This window comes from Crocodylus siamensis, chromosome 3, assembly GCF_052110815.1.
Source record: "Crocodylus siamensis isolate JL-2025a chromosome 3, ASM5211081v1, whole genome shotgun sequence".
NCBI lineage: Eukaryota > Metazoa > Chordata > Crocodylia > Crocodylidae > Crocodylus > Crocodylus siamensis.
The window spans coordinates 130,528,883-130,548,394 of record NC_143397.1 but is presented as its reverse complement, the minus strand read 5'-3'; the positions used below and the strand labels follow the sequence as shown (position 1 = coordinate 130,548,394).

The following is a 19,512-nucleotide window of genomic DNA, read 5'->3' as shown; positions in this document are numbered from 1 at the left end:
TTAACTACACATTGCATTAAAAATAAAAAACTACTCTCTTTTTAGCTTTAAACCTCCTACCTACTGATTACAGCAGGTGAAGTTATTTCTAGTATTCTGAGACACAGTGAATAACAGCTCTCTGTTCATTTGGTCCATACTCTTCATGACTTCATAGACCTCTATCATATCCTGCTCTCCCTTTTCCTTCTCCTTTCCAACCCGAGGAGACAGGTTTTTTAGCCTCTCCTGGCATGGCAACAGCTCCAGGCCCCTGAACATTTTGGTTATCCTTCTCCATGCCTTTTCTAATTCTACTACATGCTTTTTGAGATGTGTGACCAAAAACGCACACAGTATTCAAGATGTGGATGCACCATAAATTTGTATAGTAGTATGATGATGTTTTTCATTTAATTTTCAATTCCCTTCTTAAATGACGACATTTTATTGGCTTTTTGGTCGCCACTGCACATAGTTCTTTAAATGTCATCTCAAATGTACTATGACTCCAAGGTCTCTTTCCTGAATCTTAACAACTAGGTCAGAACCCAGCATTATGAGAGTTTCCCCAGGTGCATTACCATGCACTTTCTGGCACTGAAGTTCACCTGCTATTTTTTGGCTCGCTCACTCAGCTTGGCAAAAACTTTCTGCAGCTCTTCTCCTTCAGCTTGGGTTTGACTACGCATAATAATTTGGTGTCATCTACAAACTTGGAGATTTTACCAGGCACCTGTTTCCAAGTCATTGATGAAAACATTGAACAATATTGGGCCCAGCACAGTTCCCTGCTGGCCTTGTGTTTGACTTCCCTCCATTTTGAAAAATGACCACTTAGGCCTACCCTTTGCTTCCTATCTTTTAACCAGCTCTCATTTCATAAAAGAACTGGCAACATAGCTAGGGTTTTTTAAAGCCTTTGGTGAAAGACCTTGTTGAAAGTTTTTTTGAAAGTCCAAATATAATCACATCAACTGGATTCCCCTCATCCACAAGCTTGTTGACAGACTTTAAAAACTGCAGATGACTGGTGAAGAAGGATCTCTCTTTACAAAACCCATACCCAACAGATCATACATGGTCAGGTGACTCCCGATTTTATTCTTTATTATAGTTTCTACTAATTTGCCAGGGATGGAAGCAAGATTCACTGGCTTGTACATCCCAGGATCAGCTGTAGAGCCCTTTCTGAAGTTGGGCATTAGGTCGGATACCTGCCAGTCTTCTGACTTGTAACTATAGGGTACATACTATTGACAGTAATCTTATTATTTCACTTTTGAGTTCCTTCAGAACTCTTGGGGGAATGCCATCCAGTCCCGGTGACTTTAGTATTTAGTTTAAATTTTGGAACAAATCAATACTCTGACGGGAACAGCCAATCAGAGTGCTCCAAGCATGGAGGAGCACTGCCATGATTCCAAAGCTGCGCCGAAGACGGGACAGAGAGTTTGGTCCAGAGCAGGGAGTCCAGAACACTGCTGGCCTCGGCTCCCCCACCCTGCTCCCTGCAAGTGCTGCAGAGGACTGGACGGGGGTAGGGGGAGCCTATGACCTGGTCCAACCCCCTGCACAAAAATCTATCCCTGTTAAATACTTTCATGGGTGACCAGCATTCCAGGTGAAGTTTCCCCACACCATGTACAAAAGCATAAAGGAAATAGGTCTCTGTTTTCCTCTCCATGGACTACCTGCATCTTAAGCCATGCAGGACTACTGAGCCAGCATGCAGAGGGAAACAAGGTTCATCAACAGAACTTCACATATAGCTGCATTGCATTAGGGAGACAGCAGGAGACATTTTAAGAAGAGGATGCTTGCAAAAAAATATTTACTGTCCATTTTAAGGGTGGGAACTTATTGAAGTGTGCTTGGCCAGGAGGTGCCTTTCAAAGCCCAGGTCAAGCTAGGACAACAGGAAAGAACCCTCTGAATCAATGCTACACACCATGCCTCCCCACCACAGCACCACTCCCTACCCCCACAGGTTTCTTTAGTACTGTGGGCTGCACTGCCCCACCTCCTGGGGCAGGTGAAGGAAGCAGAAGCCAGAGGGAGGGTTAGTCAGAAACCCCACTGCTGCAGCCAGAGCAATGGGGGCAGGCCAGGGGAGAGGAGGCAGGTGAGGAGGGTGCAGTATAAAACACTTCAGCCCTACTCTGGAGGTCTAAACCCTTCAAGAAGTAGCTGAGGCCTGAAGCTAAGACAGCCAAAATATGGGAACTAAAGGCTTTAAAGAAAATGATTCTGTGGAAGAAAAATATTGCCAGGACAAAGTGCAGACATTAAAAAAAAATCCTAGCATCAAGAGTTAAATATTCAACAGGCATGTTGAGACACCCTGTGTATCAAGACAGACTAACATTAAGCAGTTCCAATGCACAAAGTACTTTAACAGTCACAAGCGTCAGATGGATATAAATGTAGACGTGGCATTAGATCAACATCAGGAACATCTGCATGCGCAAGCACCCCCCCAAACCTTATGGTTGTTTAGTTGGCATAAAACTGGTTATCTATTAATAAAGAGAAAGTGTTCTGTAGTTCCACGTGGGTATACAGATTAGGAGAGGAGAGGACTGGGTGAATTCAGTCTTACTGAAAAAATATCTTTAAGCATCTCGTAGATTCATAAATTATAGAGTCGGAAGGGACCCAGTGGATCATTGTGTCCAACCCCCTACCCCTGGCAGGAAAGAGGACCGAGGTCAGACGACCCCAGCCAGGTGATTGTCAAGCCTCCTCTTGAAGACCTCCAAGTTAGGTGACGGCACCACATCTCTTAGAAGCCCATTCCAGACTCTGGCCACCGTTATTGTAAAAAAGTTCTTCCTAATGTCTAACCTAAATCTACTCTTCACTAGTTTGCAGCCATTATTCCTAGTTACTCCTTGGGGTGCTCTGGTAAACAGTGCATCCCCAATTCCCTGCTGTCCTCCCCATATAAATTTATAGGTGGCTACAAGGTCACCCCTCAGCTGTCTTTTGTAAAGGGTGAAGAGACCCAGATCTCCTCAACCTCTCCTCGTAGGGTCGCATGACCAATAATCATGCGAATGGCCCTCCTCTGAACTCTCTCCAGATCCTCCGTGTCCCTCTTGAAGTACTGCACCCAAAACTGGAAACAGTACTCCATCTGTGGCCTGACTAATGCTGCATAGATGGGGAGCATCACCTCTCCTCAATCTATTGGTCATGCATCTGCTAATATATGACAAGGTATGATTGGCTTTGTTGATGGCCTCATTACACTACTGGCTCATGTTCATCTTGGAGTCAACTACAACTCCAAGATCTCTCTCAGCCCCTGAGCTGCTGAGGAGGACATCTTCCAACCTGTAGGTGTGCTGGGGATTCCTCCTCCCTAGGTGGAGTACCTGACATTTATCTTTGTTGAATTGCATCCTATTACATTCCACCCATTGATCTCACTTGTCCAGCTCAGCATGCAACTGTTCCCTGCCCTCTGGTGTATTCATTTTGCCCCATGATTTGGTATCATCCATGAACTTGGAGGGGGTGCTCACCACATCTGTGTCCAAATCACTGATGAAGATATTAAATAACACCGGCACAAGGACCGAACCCTGCAGGACCCCACTGCCCACCTCCTTCCAGGCCAAGAATGACCCGTCAACCATCAATCCCTGGGAATTAACTACTGTTAAGTATGGGAATTAAATATTTTCAAAAAGGTTGAAAACTCAAAAAGAGCTATTAAAATGGTACAGAGCTATACACAATTACATTTTAAGCAAAATAGGTTGCAGAAGGGGAAGAGGCAATAGAAAAATCCACACTTTACTAGAAATTTCTCCTTCATTAAGGTCAAAGAAAAAAAAAAGGATTTTTTTTTGCTTCAGGCAGGTATAGTAAGCAGTTAACACAGCACTTTTAATGCAATGTGTTAGTAATGCCTTAAACTGAACGGTTAAGTTAGATATCCACCAGTATAAAACACAATATTCTATTTTCAGAGTTTCATGCCAGAGGAACAGCAGGTTGGACATACCCCAATAAGACCCTAACCCTACATATACCTTTGATTTTTCCTCTTCAAATATCAAACAATCCTATCACCTTAGCCTTTGAAAAAAGACATGAGCCCAGATTTCAAATCGACTAATCTTCCATAAAACTGGTGACAACCTACCACCCTAGATAAAGTCAACGTAATGAAGCAGCTAAACCAACCAGGTATTCAAACCCAAGCCTATGAAGGAAAATCAAATCAAATCATAAAATATCAAATATCAAAATGTCAGTAGGTAACAGTAAAAGCCTACAATCAAGCAAAATTAGAAGCTACTTGTAACATACTGTCTAGATCAGGGGTGAGCAAAATTATGGCCCACAGACTGAATCTAGCCCACAGAGAGTCTTTGTCCAGGCTGCAGTAGGTCCTTTGGTCCCACCTGGCCCAGGCACCATCTGGCCTGTAGCACATCCTGTAGTGGGGCTGGGTCAACTCTGCAGCTGGACTGCCTTTCTAGGCAGCGGGGACTCCTTCCAAGCTACCACTGCTGCTGGCCCCAGACCTGTGGTATTAGCGGGACACGTGCACAGTCCTGACCCCAACCTGCCCCGCAGTCACTCTAGACTAGCCTGCCCACACTGAGCAGCTGCAGCAGTGGCAGCAGCCAGGTAGAATCTGCTGCTTGGCTTGGGGGAAAAGCAGCCCCTCCCCTTCATCATTGCTGAGTCCTTGCTGCAGCCACTTAAAGCTCGTGCCCAGCCACTCCTCTACACTGCCACTGCTGCCCTCCTGGGCAGCCCAGAGGTGGCAGTGATGGTGGTGGAAAGGAGCCACAGGGTAGACTGGGCACAGGCTCTGGGCAGCTGCAGGAAGAAGGGCCCAGCGGCAGTAAGAGGGAGGAACTGTTACCACTCTTCCAAATGATGAGCAGCAGCTGCTGCCCAGCCACTGCTCAGCATGGGCAGGTGGTCTGAAGCAGGCACAGGGCAAGCCAGGGCTGTGTACTGTTGGTGGTGGGGAGCTTCAGGGTGCATGGGATGTGGGCTGTAGCAGGCAGGGCGGTGGGAAGGGTGGGGTACAAGCTGGTCAGAACGCAACAGCAACTCAGAAGTTGCCTGCCCCTGGTCTAGAGTCTTTGTTGTGCCAACATGGAGCATGTACCAGCATTGTTTTTCCCCAGTATAATTAAACAACCAGGTATTTGAATTCTATTTATTTGAAATGTTGTTGAAGTATCAGGGGGTAAAGTGAGATGACAATCAAAGTTGCCTATTTCTAAAGAACCAGGAAGTCTGCTTTATGGCAATGTTATTGGGGATGGGAAGGGTTGCGGGGATGGGGAAATCATGCTTGGCAAGAAAGATTACTAATGGCTCTGAAGAAGCAATGCCAGTTATAAACACGTAAGACAGCTGCTCATCACCCACTACCTTACAAATGCATTGGGGTTACCAATGAATGGAAGCTGCTGACAAAAACCACATTAAAAAAACAACCACACACTGGCATTTGTAAGATGGCAGCAAATTCCAGAGGTGTGAATACTTTGGGTTTAATAGAAACAGTGCAGTAACAATAAAAACATCATTCCTGGAAAGGGCCCAGAAACATAAGGATAACTTAAAAACCAAGGTAAAGCCTGTGCATTATCTGGGATATAGACTGATCATTTCAGAGACAGATTCTGATTTAAATTACATTATCCCTCAAGTTGTATGCATTTTTTAAGAATTCATTCTAATACATGCTTAGATTTTAGCATTTCTGGTCTGTGTCCCTACCCAAAAAAATAAAACATGTGCCATGAGTTTAAAAAAAAGACAGACAGACATAACTACAGCACAGAACAAACACAATTTGTACAACAGGAAAATGAAATACATTAATAAACTTTACATTTAAAAAGAGATTTCCCAATCTGAGGTCCTTGAAAGAAAAGTCATCTGAGTATTTAATTCCCATTTATGACTTTGAAAGGGTGTTACATTCCCTGTCCCCCTTCCCTCCCCAAGATGTTTAGTCATTATACCTGAGACTTTTCTTTTATTCCTGTATTTTTTATCATCTGGTGCTGGTTTACTGGACATGTCCTCAAATTTCTAGAGAAAAGGAAAAATGTAAGTGAAGGTACTGCATGCAAAACATCAGCTGTGGAATAATTTAAAAAAGCTACTCTGATAGACAACGATGCATCTTGCTAAACAAACTAACAGTATTAGAAGTCATCTAAAACAATTCGTTAGAATGTGCCACAGTACTGTACACTGTACCTGAGACATCCTCTCTCCAGTGTCAGAATGCCCATGGACAGATTCATTAAATGGTAGTGTAAGATCTTCTGTTTCTAAGTCACCTGAAAAAAAAGTACTTCAGTTGTACAAGCAGATACCATTAGCCAAGTAATGAAGGCAACAAGAAACAAATTGTATACTTATCAAGTAATTGTCTGCACATATTAAACAGAATATTAAAATTTGGCAACCGTCTTGATGCAAGGGGAAAAAAAAGGCTACTGTATTTTCGTTTGCAGTTTACAGAAATTCCTCCATTTTATATTGCTGCAGTAGCACTGTGGACACATCTACTAGGGCTGTTCAAAAGAGAACTGCATTTCATTTTGAATTTCATTTCCATTTGAAACAGCTGTTCCCCATTTTGCTCTGTTGAAACAGTGACGCTGTTTTAACGTTTCACCCATTAGCTATAATGGAGAAGCTCAAAACAGCCTCTCCCATCTGGCAGGCAGATCAGGGCTGTGGGCCCCTGCTGGTGCTGCCGCTTGGGACTGGGAAAGGGAACTGAGCCCAATTGCTGTTCCCATCCCCAGCCTGATCTTAAGGCTGGGGAGGGGAACCGAACGATGGGGCTCAGTTCCTTTCCCCAGCTCCACTGCAGTGCTTGGGAGGGGAACTGAGGCCAGGATCAGCCCCCCTCCCCTGCGCTGTGACCGGCTTCCCGCAGCCCAGAAGCAGGAGATGGGGAGAGCCAGGGCTGTGCTCCTGGCTCCTGCTGGGAGCGCAGCTCTGGTTCTCCTCCATCTCCCATCACCTTGCTGCTGGAGACTTCAAAACTTGAAATGTTTTGAATAGCCTCATTTTGTTTCAAGGCTGTTCGAAGCTCTTCATTTTGATTCGATTTCGCTGTTTCAAGCTCGAAATGGTGTCGAATCGAAACAGCCAGCAAAATGTTGCACAGCCTTAATATCTACATGTGCAAATAACATAGCAATAAACTCTGGTGCCTATCACACTGGGATTCATTGCTCCTGGGTGTCACATTTTCATGAGTGTCCAAAAACACATTGAGCCAGGTCACAGTAGCCTTGGTTGGCAGGGGACTCAGGGGTGGGTGGGGAGTCAGCTTGCCAGCCCAGGGCTGCTCCAAGCCAGCTCAACATTCTGTGGAGGACCTGGCTGGAGCACGAGGGTGCTCCAATGCAGGGCTAGCTGGCAGCAGCTCTGCACTAAAGCACCCTCCTGCCCTAGCTATCCCAGTTTCCATCTGCACACGCGCTGTGGAAGAGTACTTTACTCTGCTGCAGGATAGTACCTGTATGTACAAGTACTATCCTGCAGCAGAGTAAATTAGTTTACTCCAGCTTGTGTTGCATATGTAGATCCTGAGATTTTATACTCTGGAGTCAATCAGTCAACTCTGCAGTAAACATGTTGTATAGATATGCCCCATGTATCTGAAGAGTAAAGTAACCCCCTATTCCAGCAAAGGCAATCTTGAAGGAGGGGAGCACATTAAGGAAAGGGAAAAAGGTCAACATGTCAAAGTAATACCATATTTACTTGTATAACCACATGTGCCAAAAATCAGTTCTCCAAAAATTGGGCTGCATGTCTTAAGTATGGAAGGTGACTGTTTTTTTGCTGGAATGAAAAAAGCATACAGATGCTGTGCTATAATGGCTGCCACTTCTCTCCAGCCAGCAAGCAGCCAGCCAGTTTTAACCTTTCCACATTTGTTGCCCAATTGGCAGCTTTTGACTGAGCAAACAAAAGCTGCTGCCAATCCAGCAGCAGCTGCGACCAGGTTAACACTGTAGCTTTTGCCTGAAGCCATCAGTGAACTGGCTGAGGGAAAGCAAACTGTTATATCAAGTCAGTTCTTAACCATGGCTTTGGGGGGGGGGGGGGGAGGGGGGCGCGGAGGGGGAATGTATACATTCTGCCTTTCAAAAAAACCAAAAACATGGTGCATGTCTTATTTGGGGGGTATGTGGTATGTGATAAAATATGGTATATTAGTATATAGCACTACATACAGACATGACTAATATAGTGATTCTCAACAAGGGTGATGGTGTACCCTGGGGTGCAGCAAACTCCTTTTAAGGTTGCTGCAGGGTGATGCACAATATTAGCATTAAGTGTGCAAACATATGGAAATGATTCACAGGAAACACCCAGAGGCTTCAAGTAGGAATCCAAGGTGTCAAAGCCTGATGTCCAAGTTTGACCTGTTGATATCCAAGTTTGCTGCTGTTGTTTTTTAAAAAACAAAAAAACAAAAAAAAAACAGAGAAACTTCTTTATTGTTTTTGCATCATCAAAAAATTAGCGAAAGCTAAGAGCTGGCATCTTCCAAGGGATGTTTTGAGCCTAATAAGGTTGAGAGCCGATTGATTAATACCTCAAAAGGACCATGGTACCAGAGAAGCTACCACATCTTTAGGTATTAAAGTGCATGCAAGAGCTGAAAGACTAGGAATGATGTTCCAACAGAGCCAATGAATAGAAGACTAATGAGATCATCTAAACCTAAACATTGATGTTTAAGATGCTATAAATGCAGTGTTTCTCAACCTGTGGGTTGCAAGAAAATTTAAAGGGTTGTGGGGAGGTCCAAGGAGGAGAGGGCAAGACTGACCCACAGTGTGTCAGAGACCGGGAGGGTGTGGGTCATGGCAAGCTGATAGTTATACTACTGGGTCCCAGTGCGAAAAAGGCCAAGAACCACTGCTGTAATGCATTATACCACACTCGTTTCCAACATAATAAAATTATAATAGGACTGTTTATGGAAAACCAATACCTGCAACAGAAGCGAGAGAACATGAAAAAGAAATAGTAGACAGCAATAAATTCTTTCAGTTTGCAAGGATTTCAAACCAGCAGAAAGTATTAGTAACACTAAGAGACAAGCACTGTGATAAGGTTTGGGAGGGGGAGGAAGAAAAGGGAGGAGTTTGTATACACATCCTAAGACACTTGAATAACCTCTTTACAATGGAAGAACCCTATGCAGGGAAAAGAATTCTAAAATTTACATAAAACTTAGGAACGGAGTATGTTAATTCCCATGGATTAAATGCCAAAGCCTTCATGTAACTGCTTTCCCCAAACCACTACTAATGGAAGTTTGAGAATGAGCAAAACTAGCCTGGCACAAAGAATAAATGCAAAACAGAACGAAGCCTTTTTTGAGCAAAGACTTGAACCAAGTAGTCTGGAGGGATGGAATCTATGCACCATGAAAGTACAACAGTAAGCAACTGCCTGGTGTTTATCCTCTTCAAAACACTTTACATACAAACACTAGTGAAGCATTCCAGCTGCTAAAAGAAACACCAGAAGTTAGTAGATTAATGGGAAAGACGTGGGGGAGGCCATGCATATGCACAAACTTTTTTAGTAGATTGTAGGGGGGGGGGGGGGGGGGGGGGGGGGGAGGGAAAAGACCCTCAAATACCAGATCTCACTGCAGACAAATCAAGCATTGCTGTACTGGATTTAGTTTCTTTCCTCAGTATATCCTGGTGAACTCTCGGCCTGGAAACACCAACCTAAAAAAAACAGATGCATTTTAAAAACTTATTTTGTTTATACACTGTAACAAACAGTAGCATTGCACAGGTTTTCCTTTCCTCTAGAGAGGCTTTTACAGGGAGATGCACTGAATGAATCATGCAAGGGGGCAGGGACACCTTTGACTTTCAAGGAGATTTGTGTACTTAAAATTAAAATGCACCCCTAACATTTGCTTTTTAGCACGTACAGGTCACAGGTCACTATGTTAAACCAAGAGCAGGGGGAAAGAAATACTTAAGGAATCTGGGGGAAACAAACAAACACACACATAACATTATTTATGATGCATTCACAAGTCCCTTGGACATTATACAGTGTTGCTTAGACTCTCATGATGACCAAGTGCCATCAGTTTTGCACATTTATTTCCCTACTATGCAACCTCTACAGCAGGAATGGGCAAAATGTGGCCCATGAGCTGGATCCAGCCCTCCAAGCCATTCTATCTGGCCTGCAGGGCCCCTTAATATTAATTTTCTAAAATTTTTATCTGCCCTGGGCTGCCTGTCATGCGGCCCTCGATGGCTTGCCAAAACTCAATAAGCAGCCCTCTGCTCAAAATAACTGTCTGCCCCTGCTCTACAGCCTAACTTGTGTTCAGCATTATTGAGCCACTGAGTGAGATCACAATCAATACAGGGAGCATGGGGATGTCTGGGAATATGGGCCCAAAAAACTGCCTAACAGAGAACAAGTCTACTACCAGATAGAAGAAGGCGGCATGAAGCCTCCTCTCCAGATGATGAAAAGGAAGCGGGGACGAAGTGTAACAGTATTTTCAGGTTTTGGAATAGGCTCCAACTCTTCAATGTTTTTCTGGAATGAAATGTGACCTTCAGAAGTCTCCCCAGTTTTGAATTATGCATACTTGTTTTTGCCCTGTTTCCCAAAATTACAGATAAAATAAAATAAAAGGGAACTTGTTTGAGAGCACTTTACACTTTCCCTTTTGTGCTATGACTTAAATTGAAGACAGAAAAAAAAAGCTAGAACAGAATAAAAACCCTACACCTCTAACCTTTCAAAGATGTATGTATTTTCAGCTACATTTAGTAAATAAAGATGCTTGTAGTGAACACACTCCTACCGCAACTGTAGGTGGAAAAAATTCAAAGAGCATAGCAGTGGATTAACTAGGTAACATTTAGAAGGGTTTCCTGGACTACAAGCACCTGTGCATACTTTGATATGGAATCTATAGACAGTTAGCTAGAGTGTCTAGCTTTACTCTAGTTGTGTAAATTAAGCAATACATGTCCCTTCAAAACCAGGTTGTTGTAGATGCATTTTAATATTAACCTATAACCTTGACTAAAAAGCAGTAATTCAAAATTGCACATAAATGTACTTCATATAAAGTAATGCTTTGGTAGAGGTGCAGTCCAAGTATCAGAATAGTTTCTTACTTTCTTTGTCTGGTAATCACTGCCACTACTTGCAGATGACAACGGCAACACTGCAAGAAAAAAAACCCACAAACATGCACAAAGGTGACTCCATTGCTGCTGACATTGTACCAGTCAAATTAAAACCTCATGAGACAGCTTTATTTTCTTAAAACTTACAAGGCTTAATATCATGCTTATGTATTTCCCCCAATTGCCTAATAATACAAATCACAAGTTACATTAAGACTGCTGCCACTCTACACCTGAAGAAAGAGGTAGACCTTGCTGTTTACCTGAAAGACTCATCTGAATTCTGGCAGACAGATACGGAAACTGGAACAAAGATAAAGAACCACCACTGAACTCAACCTAAAGCTCTTCCCTCCCTACCAATCACCTTCCTTTCTTTTTCAAAACCCCCACAGAGTGTCTATGAGTACCTGCACAGACTGCATGCAACAAGATGGGAAAACAGATGTTATAGTTGAATATAACCTGAAGAGGTTATATTTACAGCCCATCTTTAACCTGATAACTGACCTAATATGCAACAAACTTTTAAGTGGGAGACACCATCAAAGCTTATAATGTCCATATTATTTTTTTCTCACAAGACTACCTAAAGCAGAGGATAGGCACTTGTAAATCTACATAAGTAAGGAAGATGGCAACTTCCTTCTGCATTAGCTTCCCCAGGGTCTGAAGATGCACATCTCAGAGATACATTTTGTGAACAGGACAAAGCAATGAAAAATTGCAACTGGATCTACAGACCACAAGGAAAGACCATCTCATTTTTGCTGGGCAAAAAATAGAAAGCAGCACTTTAAACCATCACTACCTGAGCTGCTCTCTCTCATCTCACACATAGATTACAAACAAGCATTTTGCATGGCAGATACACTCCCACTCAAGTCATGGATAAGCAGGTGTCCTATCCTAGCCTACTGGTGAACCAACAGGATTTCAGCATTGCTTAGATGGAGCCTCAGTCCCACAAAGGCTGAGTAACCCTGACTTGGACTCAGTCTTCTGTTCTACTTCACTGTAGAGTATGCCACACAACATATAGCACTCACCTTTCAACTTACTTCTGAGCCTTGCCCTTCTCCGAGTATAGTCCTGATTTTTCGGCAATGGTTTTTTCTGAGAATCAAGGATCCAGCTTTTTTCACTCTGACTATTGCTTGTAGTTTCATGGTTACTTTCAGAGAAAAGATGCTTCCTATAATCAGACTAAAGATACTAAGAAGTCAGTTCTAACTTTCCCCAGAAGTACTGCACTGCCATTTGCTACTGGGCTAGTTAAAAACACCCAGCTTAGCACAACCCATACAACTCATTCAAAAGAATTAAATAGCTAGCTGTTTAGTCTGGGTCAGAACAGCAGTAAGAGATGAGATGCTACAACAACCTCTTCTCCCACCAGTCTTGTTTTTGTAATAGCTTTTATTTTTTTAAACCCCACTTCCCCTACACACATACATACTCCCTTATTGCTATGAGAAACCAGCTGTATGATGCTAATTGGTGCCTTTGGCACCCTGACCAATGTGAAAGCATTATTTTTCCCCTTTAATCTCTGGTTACAGCAATCACAAATAGTAGAGGTCAGTTCTAGACAGAAGAGTGGAACCAGTCCTCTTTGGGCCACTGCAGCAGTGGAAAGAGGCAAGTATACAATACAGCACAAGGGATTTTGCAGCTAGTGCACAGCATTAAGTGTCTGCCTTCTGCAGTAGCACCCCAACAATGCAGGACTGCAAAGCAATGTAGCCAAAGTGATACTGTTGCTCTGGTTATTATGAGCAGGTAAATAGCCCTGGAGTCAGCTGCTAACTAGCACTATTTAGGACAACCTTGAGGCTAGTCTTAGCTAGGGACACAGCTATCCTGAGGATCAGGGAGTTGCAGCAAGCTCTCTACTTCCACTTGCTGTATTATGAAAAACTGGGAATTTCTTTTTGCAGAGAACTTCTGACCTGCAACAGTACAGCACTGATACACCACCGTCATGTCACGAAAGGAAGATTTTGCAGGTTTGCTGCCTCTTCAAAAATGTGCATGCGACCTTAAGGCTAACGAAGAGTGTTGGACTGACACCCTCATAGCCCTTCCAAGTCACAGGCCATTAAGCAGCACCATCAGTCCACACATCAACAAGAACCAGGTCTTCTCTCCACCTTTATCATTCATTCTAGGCCCTTGCTCCATGCTGGGCCCAGTCAGCCTTTTTACAAATTAGTTGCCTCAGTTTCAATCCAGAGTCCCAGGCACAAGAAAACAAGTTCAGTGGTGGTCAAGAGCTGTGCAGAAAGTTTCTGGTCACAAGTACTAGAGCCCATAACATGTTTGTGAAGGGAGGGGAAAGTTTGGAGGGAGTAACTCTGAATGGGAACAGGAGGTTTCCCAGTTAATGTCTTGGGAAAAGCCTAATTATTTATTTAGGTGTAGAAACAAGCCATGTTTATTGCTCCATAGACAATATTTTCTACACAAGTACTTTGCCACAGGAAAATATGAGCTACCTACCAGTCTTCTACCGACTTTGCTTGATTCTCGTTTTGCACTTCCATTTTCATAAACCCTGTTAAGTAACCCAAAATTGTGTACATTACAACTAATCAAAGAAAATTAACAACACTGCTATGGAGTCTGCTGGTGCTGGAGCAAGGGGAAGTGGCGGGGATGGGGAATGAGGGAGTGGGGACAGGGGCCCAAGCAGTAGGGAGCAAGCTGCTTGCCCCTACCACCCCTCTCTACGCCCACTGCCTGCCTGCCATCTGCCACACTTTCCCCACTGCAGTGGTGGCAAGGATGAATTTAAGATGACCCTCCAATAATTAAGTTCTCTACATGGAAAATTATAACAATTTCTATGTATAGAATCTAATTATTGCAAGTAATTTTAAAAATTCAGAATCATTTTGGATTTGGGTAAATATGATGTTCGTAAGAGGAATCCCATTGTTAAAAGTGAGCAGAATTCACCAGTCTTAACTACCATCTTTTCATCAACTCTTACATATATTCCCATTTGTGACAAACTACTTAGATATCTGTAAGGTCTCCAGAACTACTATCTTTAAGGAAAAAAACATTAAATACATAAAAATAGATTGGCACTTTCCTTTTTGTTCCTAATTAACAGAGAAATTATAAAAAGCATTGTGTTCTTTATCATGCAAGATGCAAGTACATATATGGTCCTGTACCTTTGGCCAAGAATTTTTTGTTTTGCTTCAGTGACCTAAAAAAAAAGAAGAAACCACATTTCAAAGTTCCAATATCCCACAGAATAAGTGTTCTAATTTTATTAGATAAAAGTAGGTATGCTTATCTAAAAATAGCGTAGCATCTGTCAAAGGAGGGATTTATGCTGACAGCTAGCAGCAATATTGAGAGTTGTGGGAAGTCTAGTTTAATGGCAGACAATGTGAAGAAAGAACAACAGACCATGATGGGGTAGGAGCTATGTATGAAACCAAGTTTAGAAGAGCTAATGTACATTTAGTGAATGTAGCTTAACATATTTTCAGAGCTCCATGTAAATCAAAATAAAAGTAATGACATGACTGAAATCACGAAGACATTTCTGGTTGCTGCAGTTGCAACGGAAGTATTGCAAGTAACAGATGCCGTAGTAGAGCTCTTTTCTTACGACGAAAGCTCTTTGAGCAATGATATTTAGTAATCTGATCTTGGCTAGTGGAGGCCAGTTTGACAGTACACACAGAATCAGTATAAGGTTGCAGAGGCAGGCACTCCAAGGAGGAAGTGCCAGAATTAAGGTCGTCTTAATTGGGCTCATACTACATTACATGATCATACTTTCTTTGTTTTTGTTTTTAAATGAAGGCCCTGTCATTTCAGTGCACAGAAGGATAGGTGCACACTTAATAAAGGTCTTCTTCTTCCATATGCAAGCCAAGGTGTTGTCTACTGTATGGCACTCAAAGCCAATTCTTAAAGTTAAATTCTTAGTCTCCTCATGGGGCTTTTCCATGTCACTCATCACAATAGTATCAGAGTTTTTCAAACAATTACTTACTCCTGTTGAATGAGACAGCATTGTCCTCCAAACACCCCATCCTCCCTCCCCCCCCTCCAAAAAGGGAAAGACAAAAAGTAACCCTTTAATTTTAGGAGCTTGACCTGAGATCCTCTAGACCCCATTCCCCCAGCCAAGTACTCAGCATTATACAGCTCTTTGCATCTCTGAAGCACAGCTCACATTCAGCTACAATGGAAGTTAGTGTTCAGCATTGACAAATAAGATTTTAGTCAAGCAATCAACTGTCTTTTATAAATAGGAGACCACTACTTCTCCTAAAATTGTCTTATTCACTCCACACCTTCCAGCTTGTGTTACAAGCAAGGCAGAAGTCTTACAGAATACAGCCTCCCTTGTACAATCTCATCTTATCCCCACAGCCAGTTTTCCAGGCATACTAAAGGAAGCAGGGGGTCTGTGGAAAAAAAAAGTATGTCATCATGTAATTAGAGACTTAACATGCACGTGCACAAAAGGGACCAAATTCAAGTTGTACAGGCAGCCTTATTTCTGGTACCTCCTAGCTTCTGAGTAATTCTTTGCAACTTTTGTATACAATAAAGCTGTTAAATGTTATATTTCCTTACAATCCATTAAAAAAAAACCAAAAAAAAAAACCTCATAAATAAAACAACTAATTCTGTCACAGGAAATCATAACAAGTACCCTAACCTGTAACTAGTTTCACCAGGTAACAATTATGGCACAACTGCATCTATACCCACTCCTACAAAGAGAGACAAGGGTATCAAGTCCCTGGTTTTCAAAAGTCTGTTTACTCGCTGTCTGATTCTAGCTTATTGGGAGCCATTTCAACCCCCATTTCAAAAGAGCATTTTTGCCTCTTCTATAGTAAGAAATGCAGCCTACTGAAAGCAACTCCCAGCCATCATTTGCCAGATGATCATCTTTACGTAAAACAAGTCATACTCCAATTAGGTTCCTAGACATTTTTGCCCCAACTTTACCTCTGTGCGACTTCCAGGGTCTGATGAAGTTTCAAACTTGTAAGAATCCTCCCTACAAGGTGACGTGTACAAAATATATGAAGAGTTTGTGGCACAGTTATGAAAAACAAGCCTGTATAAATTTCATTAAAAGTAGAATATTGAACCAATGCAGATATTTGTTATTTGCAGTATAATTAATAATTAGAGACACATACACATGGGCCTGTTTTGGCTCTCTCTCATCCTCTTACCCATTTCTCTTCACTTCCTACTATTTAATTCTCATGCAATGCATTTTTAAAGACTATAGAATTCTTCAGGAATATACAACTGCCGCAAAAACTTCTTTAAGTACTTCTCTAGTCCCCCATTAAATCAGTAATAGTTAAAAAGGAAAAAGCCCCTCATTACTTTATAAAAGGTAGGATTTTCAAAAGTATTTAAGTGAATCTCAGGGATACATTATTCCAGGGGGCTTTTGAGAATTCCACCTTTCAGTGGTTGCTCTCTGGTCACATCTCTGCAAGCATCCGGATACAGAAAGCTCATAACCATTTTTACTGAACACAAAAGTAATTCACAATAAAAATGGAGAGGTACAATTTCTTTAGACTTTAGTAACTAGTAAAAATCCTACCAATTTGGTTTTAAAATGTCCTCTACTAAACAGAAGAGTAGTATATACAGCAAGTAATATAGAGAAATAGCCCCTTCTTCCATGCTAGGGATTCCTAATCAGGAGGTGAAAGCCATGTTTCTTTAACTATACTGGCCAGAGCCCTAAAAAAAGTGAAATGACTGAGGCTAGGCAGTGGTGTGTGTTGTCTTTTCCATGTTGTTTCTATGAAGCCAACCCTGCTTTGGCAGGAGGCACCTGCCATAATACATTACAATATTCAGTAATATTTCCATGTTTAAAAAAACCCCCCAAAACTGTACAACTTTCCCTGCTGGTTAGTCCTCACAACAGCCTGAGTTAACACCCAGTAAGATCTGACAAATGGGCTTTAGCAATATTTCTTCCCCATTTTGCCTGGTTTCAGACTCCAGTGGTATGGCCTCTTAAGAGATTAAGACTAAGAAGAGAATTCAGGTTTTAGAGATTAAAGCTACATCTGAGAGAACATACTAAGCTCTCTCATTTACAGGTAACATAAATGTACCAGAGGTACCTTTAAAATTAGTTGGTATACCAAAAACAAGCTAGTTATAAAAGCATGGAATTCCCATTGGATTTTAGCTAGTCATTGATACCCAAACTGGGGATTTTAAAGCCAAGTCGGGTATCGCCATGTTATACCGCTGCCTGTGGCACAGGCAGATATTAAATGGGTAAGAATGACAGTCTATCCCCACTAGATGGAGCCCATCAGTTAAAACTGGTTCCCTCTCCATCTTTTGGAAGAACCTCTCACTAGTAACAAAAAACCCAAACAAATGCAGTATCTAGAGTTACAAAGCTACAAGATTAAACTGAGCCATCATAACACTACCAAGCACCCTTCCCCCACCTCCCCTAACACTCACATATAGCTGTTTATTGCCTTGCTTGCCCTGTGCTTTACTGGAGAGAAATGCATGAGGACAAGCTGACTTTGTTCAGAAAGAAAGGACAGCAATGACATTTGAATCATTTCAACACACTGAAAAAAAGGGTCCTGGCTGCTCCATCTGGCCAATACCTTCCAAAGACACTCAAACAGTAGTTATACTTTTAAACTCACGGCTTCAAGTTTATTTTGGGTATTCTGGTAGTTCACAAATGCCACTTCAGAACTGAAAATAATCAGCACTTTTCTATAAATTTGGTTGGATGTTAACAATCAGATCCCTAGATAAATGGTACTCAAGTATGTTGAGATCCTGCTCTTCCAGGCCAAAGAACCCAAGGCTCAATCTACACTACAAAGCTTAATTTGCTCCAGTTCTACCAGCAATACTTTCGGTGCATTTATGTTTAAAGCCCCTCTAATGCAGCAGAACCCGACTTTCTCCTGGAGGGACTGCTCCAAGCTTCTGTCCTGTGACTGGCTGACAGAACAATATGGATGCCACTTTAGTGGCAGGAAGGGGCTCTGCCTAAGACCTGCTCTTAGTGCAAGCCAGTCGGGGGAAATCAGGAGCAGTTTGAAAAACACTGTACTGTGGTTCTCCTCAGCCTCCCAGGACTAGACTATGCCAGAGCATGGATAGGCCTCTCCAAAGAGAGTAAGTGAATTTAAAATAGAAAATAATTTCCCTGGGGGACGGGGGAATAAAGACAATACTTGAGATAATGTGGCATGATAACTTACTCTATAATCAGAGTCAATTATGCATATGTGAATCAAGTCACCTACATTCATAATAGTGTTAACTTCCAAATAATTACTTCACATTGAACTTATGCACCAGGGTTCATGAAATTCCTTCTATAGCAAAACCATGGCAGGCATCCTGCTAGCAGCATGGGTAGCCTCTATGGCGAATGTGGCAGATGCAAGAGGCAGTGGGGAACAGAGACAGACCAGGCAGGGACCAGGAAGAGCAGGGAAAGATTACTGGGGTGGCACTCCAGGACAAGGTAGGGCTTACTTTGTACCATGCCTGACAAAAAAAGGTCAGCCACCACTGGTCTATAGCACAATACTGCCTAGCTAAATGCAGTATTGACAATGTGGTCAGATTACACTAGTAGTGCAAACGGGTTGGGCAACGCAGGCACTAGCCTCAAGGGCCAATTTAGAGGGAGCACAAGGATGACAGCTGCAAGAATGGCAGCTCCCTGCCACTGTTGAGGGCACTAGCCCTGGATTATAACATCTTCCCCTGAAGCACAGGTCAGAGGTGTACAAAACCCTCAAAACAGACTGATCTTTCCTAATCCACCCTAAAACAAAACATAGCTATTCTGTTCAGACCATTAAGTGCTGCCGACATGAGTTTTTAAAGCTTAACCTAGTTTTAACATTAAATGTTGATGCAGAAAGCTTTAAAATGGTTTCAAAATATGGGGCACCCAAGGTTTGATACATTTTAAGAAATGTATACCTACTTCAGGTCTATCCTTTGCCTGACCAAGCTTGTTCTTCGTTTTTTCTTCTCCAGTGCATCGTCCTTAAGAAGAGATACAGACTGGCATAGTGAGTAAAGCTATTACTTGCAATTAAAGTGAGAGAGAGACTCCCCTTAGCAGGATTTTTTTCATAGTCATAAAGCTAAAAAGATGCTAGGGAAGCCAAAGAGAGGGAACACCAAAAGAACACAAAAGCACTGGATGCAAGTGTTGCCGTGGATGTAGTCTTTCTGGACTTCAGCAAGGCCTTTGACACCGTCTCCCACCCCATCCTCATTAAAAAACTAG

At 42.4% G+C, this 19,512-nt stretch overlaps 1 protein-coding gene across 1 annotated transcript in view; it reads right to left on the bottom strand.

Annotated features, from left to right (window-relative positions):
* The window catches only part of SYCP2L (synaptonemal complex protein 2 like), a 52,163-nt gene that overhangs the window by 8,650 nt on the left and 24,001 nt on the right, over positions 1 to 19,512 (bottom strand). The window contains exons 21-29 of the mRNA XM_090037674.1: positions 19,204 to 19,265; positions 16,188 to 16,239; positions 14,381 to 14,415; positions 13,698 to 13,752; positions 12,245 to 12,401; positions 11,184 to 11,233; positions 9,659 to 9,752; positions 6,229 to 6,311; positions 5,988 to 6,057 (exon numbers count right to left, since the gene is read on the bottom strand). Coding sequence (XP_089893800.1) covers positions 5,988 to 6,057; positions 6,229 to 6,311; positions 9,659 to 9,752; positions 11,184 to 11,233; positions 12,245 to 12,401; positions 13,698 to 13,752; positions 14,381 to 14,415; positions 16,188 to 16,239; positions 19,204 to 19,265 — 658 coding nt within the window. The remainder of the gene's footprint in view (positions 1 to 5,987; positions 6,058 to 6,228; positions 6,312 to 9,658; positions 9,753 to 11,183; positions 11,234 to 12,244; positions 12,402 to 13,697; positions 13,753 to 14,380; positions 14,416 to 16,187; positions 16,240 to 19,203; positions 19,266 to 19,512) is intronic.